Source organism: Octopus bimaculoides, chromosome 8, assembly GCF_001194135.2.
Source record: "Octopus bimaculoides isolate UCB-OBI-ISO-001 chromosome 8, ASM119413v2, whole genome shotgun sequence".
Taxonomy (NCBI): Eukaryota; Metazoa; Mollusca; class Cephalopoda; order Octopoda; family Octopodidae; genus Octopus; species Octopus bimaculoides.
The window spans coordinates 56,761,271-56,767,584 of NC_068988.1; the positions used below are offsets into that span (position 1 = coordinate 56,761,271).

A 6,314-nucleotide genomic window follows, 5' to 3' on the forward strand; every position below is an offset into this window, starting at 1 on the left:
CGTAAACACACCAGCATCAGTTGTCAAGCGATGTTGGGGGGACAAATACAGACACACAAACACACACATACATATATATATACATATATATGATGGGCTTCTTTTAGTTTCTGTCTACCAAATCCACTCACAAGGCTTTGGTCGGCCCGAGGCTATAGTAGAAGACACTTGCCCAAGGTGCCATGCAGTGGGACTGAACCCGGAACCATGTGGTTGGTAAGCAAGCTACTTACCACACAGCCACTCCTGCGCCTGTTTATTTTTAGAATGGTATTGTAGAAGTGTGAGAGGCTGGATCCAGATGGATTGAACATAAAGCAGGTAGAATATTTCGGCCGGATATGGTCAATTTAAATGCTAAATGGTCGACACACACACACTACCAAGGAACAATGAAGCTAAAAGAAAACTTATACAACCCTAGGTAAGCAAACGAAATCAAATAGAGGAGTAAAGTTGCTACATTAAGAATATGTTAAGCATAACTTCGGTACTGCTCTTGTCAGATGCCAGTTGGGTATCATGATTTTGGTACCTGACGACAGTGTCACGATTTCCAAAGGTGTCAAACAGCATTTAGAAAATATATCCCCAACAATGTTTGAGAATATACAAATGTAAATGTTTGTACATGGAATACCAACTATAAACACAAATAAATAAAGATGAAAATAAAACACACACACACACAATCAGTTTGACTCAGCTCCATGTGACTTAAAGCTTCATGGGTGTGTGATTGCATCCTATACGCCCATGAGACTAAGTCATGTGGAGTTGGGTCAAACAAGTTATTTGATATATGTAACACCAAACAAATGTGACGAATGTTACTTTATATTATTTCTTTATTCACTCATATGTGAGTGGATGTGCATATATGTGGGTGGGTTTGTGTGTATGTGGGTGCATAAGAATGTTACTTACCCATGTAGCCAACTGTGCCGACTCGTCCTCGGATACCTTGCCCAGGTGTAATTTCCACAGCTAGCCCAAGGTCAGATATCCGAACATGCCCTGCGATGGTAAAACAGAGAAATAAATAAGCAAAATAAAAAAAATAAGAGAGAGAGAGAGAGAGGGCAAGGTGAAAGGAAGGGAGATGTATGTCTTGTATATGAACACGTGCATGCACACACACACACACACACACACACACACATCAATATAAAATTTGGCAAGTTGGAACCAAACGAATGTTGACTGTTAAACAGAATACTTACCAAAATCATCTAATAAAATGTTCTCTGGTTTCAGATCTCTGCAAAGATGTTAAAAAGAGAGAAAGAGAGAGAGAATGAGTGAAAGAAAGAAAATGGTTTAACAAAATATATTGTTACAGTTTTGGTTTGAGGTGCTTCCTTACAGCATTGGGGCTCTACAGACCCAGTGAATTTTTGGATCAAGGTACCATACAGTGGAAATACATTGTCTTTAGGAGGAATAAAGACAGCGTGTTATTGCTTAGAGGGATACTGGGTTTGCATTACTGAACTGGGGAGATTATTTTTACAAAATATATCCACTTAAACATAGAGGCTCTGTTAGAACATAGAGTAGTTAGCATGAGAGAAACTCTCATATTGGCTTTTGGTGCAAAACACACTCTTGTTTACATTGCTAGCAGGGAGATAAACCCCTGCAATCTCCACTGCCAAAACCACCAGATAGACCATCACTGACAAGACCAAGGAAGGTCAAAATCACTTGATCTGGTGGTCTTGGTGCTAGAGATGACAGGGATTTATCTTCCTGTTGGCAAGATAAACAGGAATGCATTTTGCATCAAAAGCAAATATGAAAGTTAGTTTCTCTTGCTGTATTTATTACTGCAGTATGGTTTGCTCTAATATCATTTTCACAATACAATCAACGAAAATACTCAAATGAGACCCTCAAGGAAATACTCTTCCGGCATTAGAGATAGTGCTGTTGCTACACATACAAACACCCTAGAACAGTAATTCTTGACCATTTTTAACCTATGGACCCCTTTGGTTCCTATTTTACTCTACTAGTCCTCCACAACCATCTGATGTGTATACACACACACATATACATATAAATACCATACTGTATTTTTATAATTAAATATTATTAGGAATTGTATAAAAAAATTAAGATATTTTGAGTATTGTAGAAATATAAGCAATTCACTGCACATAAATTTTAACAACAAAAACTTATGTGGACCCCCAAGGGACATATGGAACAAACACCCTAAATCCACATTATTGTATTGCTTATACACAGCAGGCATGTGGTTTAGTGGTTAGGACTTTCAGCTCACAATCATAAGGCTGTGAGTTTGATTTCCCACAGTGCATTGTATCCTTGAGCAAGACACTTTATTTCACATTGCTTCAGTCCACTCAGGTGGCAAAAATGAGTAGTACCTGTAATACAAAGGGCCAGCCTTGTCATATTCTGTGTCATGCTAAATCTCCTTGAGAACTACACCAAGGGTATGCTTATCTGTGGAGGGATCAACCACATGCACATTAACTTCACAAGCAGACTGTTCCCTTGATCAGATCACTTGGAACACTCATCAAGATAAACAACAGAGTGCTATAAAACACACATCTGGGACAGTGCTGTAGTAATTGCTACACACACATTAATTGCTTAGATCCAAGTTACAGTAATGCTTACATATTTGGGACAGTGCAACTGCTATTACAGTCACAAACATCCTTTGAGCACATCCCCCAAAAATCTCCTTGAGTGTTTGGCATTTAAGCCACCCATAGACACACTCCAGCCCCTCTACCACAGCTGTGCTGTCTCCTCCTTGTGCCCTTTCTCCTGCCACTGCAATGGCATTTGTTCACTGAAACATACTCCTCTATTTTATATACGCACTGCTTCTCCCCTCCTCCCTACCAGGTTTTGCATCAACCACTCTACCCAATCCTCTTCCCCAAAATGCCATCCCACTGGCATTAAACACCCATCCACTAATGCTTTTTGCGCAGTAGTCACCTTTTTTTTTTACAGATGTTTAAGATCACCATCAACCTATTTACCTCAGCAAGTTATAGAGTGCCTCCACAAGTCAGAGGGGACCTGTGCAGGTTGTAAACCTAAACCACTTCTTCCTGAGACACAAAAGGAAAAAAAAAATGCTTGTGCCCTTGCTTGGTGTCACTGACCTGTTGCACCTGTTTTGCTGTGACTGATTGCTCTTTTTTTCTCCCTTTTCCAAACTGACCCTTGGCTCTGACTTGCTCACCTCTCCACCATGGGTGCTGGCTGATGATACAACCATTCACTGAAATTTCTTTTCCTGATCATTGCATTAGTCATTGCGTCATGTGTCCTGCCTTCCATTTCCCAGCTTGCCATTGGTTCTTTTTTCTTTTTAGCTGCGGACTTAGGTTATGCTGTTTGATCTTGTGCTACAAAGCCACTGGCACAGTGGATGGGTCTGTAGTCACTTCCCAATCCAGCATCAGTGATGAAGCATAGAGAGAAAAAATAAACTCACAAACCTCCAATCATCAATTTTAATGTCAAGCTTCATTATCAAGAAAGTAATGACAGCAGAACAGGTATATCACATTGCTCTATATTACATTGTTGTTGAAGAATATATCTTTGGTATTGCCAGCACCATATTCCCAACATATTGTTGAGGGAGGCAGTTTTTATGACCAGATGCTTTGCCTGACATTAATCCTTACTTTGTTTTCATGTTAAGTACTCTATTTTATTTATCCTTGCATGCCAAATAAAACTGCTGGGCAGTTTGCTTATGTGGGACATAAGCATCATCATTGCTAGCAGAAAGGTGTCAATGCAAAGACACATGTGGAGAAGCATCCATGTCCAGACAAAACACATGCATGGGGTCTCTGCACATTCCCATCAACAAAATTTCATTGTGGTGATGAAAAAACATACTCTACAGTGTTGATGTCTTCCTCTCCAGCCTGGTGGTAACCAATTATTTATAAATGTAATTCAGGAAACAGAAACAATATGGAACTTAACAATTTAGCATTTTAACTTGCCATAACAAACTCAAATATTCTATGGCATTTTTGTTCAGACTGACCAGATCCTGCCTCTCACACATACCTTGCAATGTCATTCCAAAAATAGTCACATTGTTAAATTCTCAAAGCTATGAGATAATGCATGATTGACTCAAACTATAGGAATAAATAAGCATTACATTTGACAAGATAAACTGAATGGTGAAGGGTTAAAAGGCAAAAAAAACAACAGACAAAAAGCCTCATTATAGTGAAGAATTAATTAATGAAAAAGAAAAAAAAAAGAAATGAATTAAAAAGAAATAAACCTCTAAGGAAACATTTGGTTGTTTGTTTACCTGTACACTATATTCTCTGAATGCAGGTCTTCTAAACCGCAACTGATCTCAGCAGCATAAAAAACAGCCCGTTCCTCTTCAAAACCAGGATGTCCCATATTGTGGATATGGAACTTGAGATCACCGCCATTCATCAGCGTCAGTACCAAACAAAGTGCATCCTTTGTTTCAAATGCATATGCTAAGTTCACCTGAAACAAATTAACACAAGGGCATGATTTAATATTGACAAAATTGCTTGGATTAATGGGAAGGCTTCAGTACACTCTTTTACAATTTAGCTCAGCAAACCCTTTTGCTGAATTCCATTTTACAAATGGCCCTTCCTTATGTTAACATTAAAAAAAAAAAAAACGTCATGGCTGTGTAGTTAAAATGCTTGCTTTGCCACCATGTGATTTCTGGTTCAATCCCACAGCACAGCAACTTGAAGTGTTTTGTCTTCTACTATAGATTTGGGCTACTGACCAAAGCCTTGTAGATAAATTTGATAGAAAGAAGGTATGTGGAAGTTCGTCATTCATATATATATATATATATATATATATATATATATATACACATACATATACACACAAATATACATACATATATACATATAAATACATACATACACATATATATTGTTATACTTTGGGACAGTAATTTTTTTTTGCCAAATAAACACATGCACCATACATTCATTCTTCACTTGTTTATTATTGTTCATATTTTATTCATTATCTGGAAATCTTTCGTCACACATCCTGTGACCTCTTCAGTGATTCTCCATCCCACGTGTCTCTTCCTGTAATTTGAAGGATATTTGGCTGCTATTCCTAGCAGGCCCAGCTACCACATGGTCATTCTACACTGTATATATGTGTACACATATGCACATTCATTCATTAATCATTCTAATATCCATTTTTCCATGCTTGCATGGGTCAGATGAAGTTTACTGAAGCAAATTTTCTACGGCCAGATGGCCTTATTGTTGCTAATCTGCCCCTGTTTCCAGACAAGGTAATATTTCCTCATGGCCAGACATGGTCCCACAGAATATTGGAAATGAATGACACTGCTTATATGACTGTGACACTCGTTTACAGTTATCATGCGATATCAAAACAAGTAGACACAAACACACACACTCATGTACAATGGGCTTCTTTCAGTTTCCGTCTACCAAATCCACTCACAAGGTTTTGGTTAGCCTGAGGCTATAGTAGAAGACACTTGCCCAAGGTGACATGCAATGGGATTGAACTCAGAACCATGTGGTTGGGAAGCAAACTTCCTACGACACAGCCACTTTTGACACTCTCCCAATTACAATGACAAGGGTTCCATTTGATCCGATCAACGAAACAGCCTGCATTGTGAAATTCACATGCAAGTGGCTGAGCACTCCACAGACACGTGTACCCTTAATGTACTTCTCAAGAATATTCAACGTGACACAGAATGTGACAAGGCAGGCCCTTTCAATTACAGGTACTACTGATTTTGCCAGCTGAGTGGACTGGAGCAACACGAAATAAAGTGTCTTGCTCAAGGACATAATGTGTCGCTGGGAATTGAACTCCTGACCTTATAATCATGAGCTGAATATTCTAACCACTAAGCTACATGCACACATACGTATGTGTGTCTCTGTGTGTGTATATATATCTTGCCATCTATCTAGCTCTCTCTCTCTCTCCCGTGTACATATATATATATATATATATATATATATATATATATGTATGTGTGTGTGTGTGTTTGTATAAGTAGTTGCATTAGCGAATGGGCTCCTACCATGCTATCACATTTTCCTTACTACGTCACAAGTGTCACCTCTTTAAATCTGAAACCACTCTGCTGCTGCAAGTGGTGGTGCTGGTGCAAGTGAGATCCATTACAGAAGACAAACAATTAAAAACAAAAGAAAACAAAAAAGAGACACCAGGGGGAACAGAATATTTCAAGTGAGTTCAGCAATATTTTCTGC

General features: G+C 38.6%; 1 protein-coding gene across 1 annotated transcript in view; it reads right to left on the bottom strand.

The window, feature by feature from the left end:
- Positions 1–6,314, bottom strand: part of LOC106876126 (G protein-coupled receptor kinase 5) — a 383,600-nt gene that overhangs the window by 27,793 nt on the left and 349,493 nt on the right. Inside the window, exons 8-10 of the mRNA XM_052969852.1 lie at positions 4,340–4,530; positions 1,224–1,261; positions 928–1,017 (exon numbers count right to left, since the gene is read on the bottom strand). Of these exons, the coding sequence (XP_052825812.1) occupies positions 928–1,017; positions 1,224–1,261; positions 4,340–4,530 (319 nt within the window). The remainder of the gene's footprint in view (positions 1–927; positions 1,018–1,223; positions 1,262–4,339; positions 4,531–6,314) is intronic.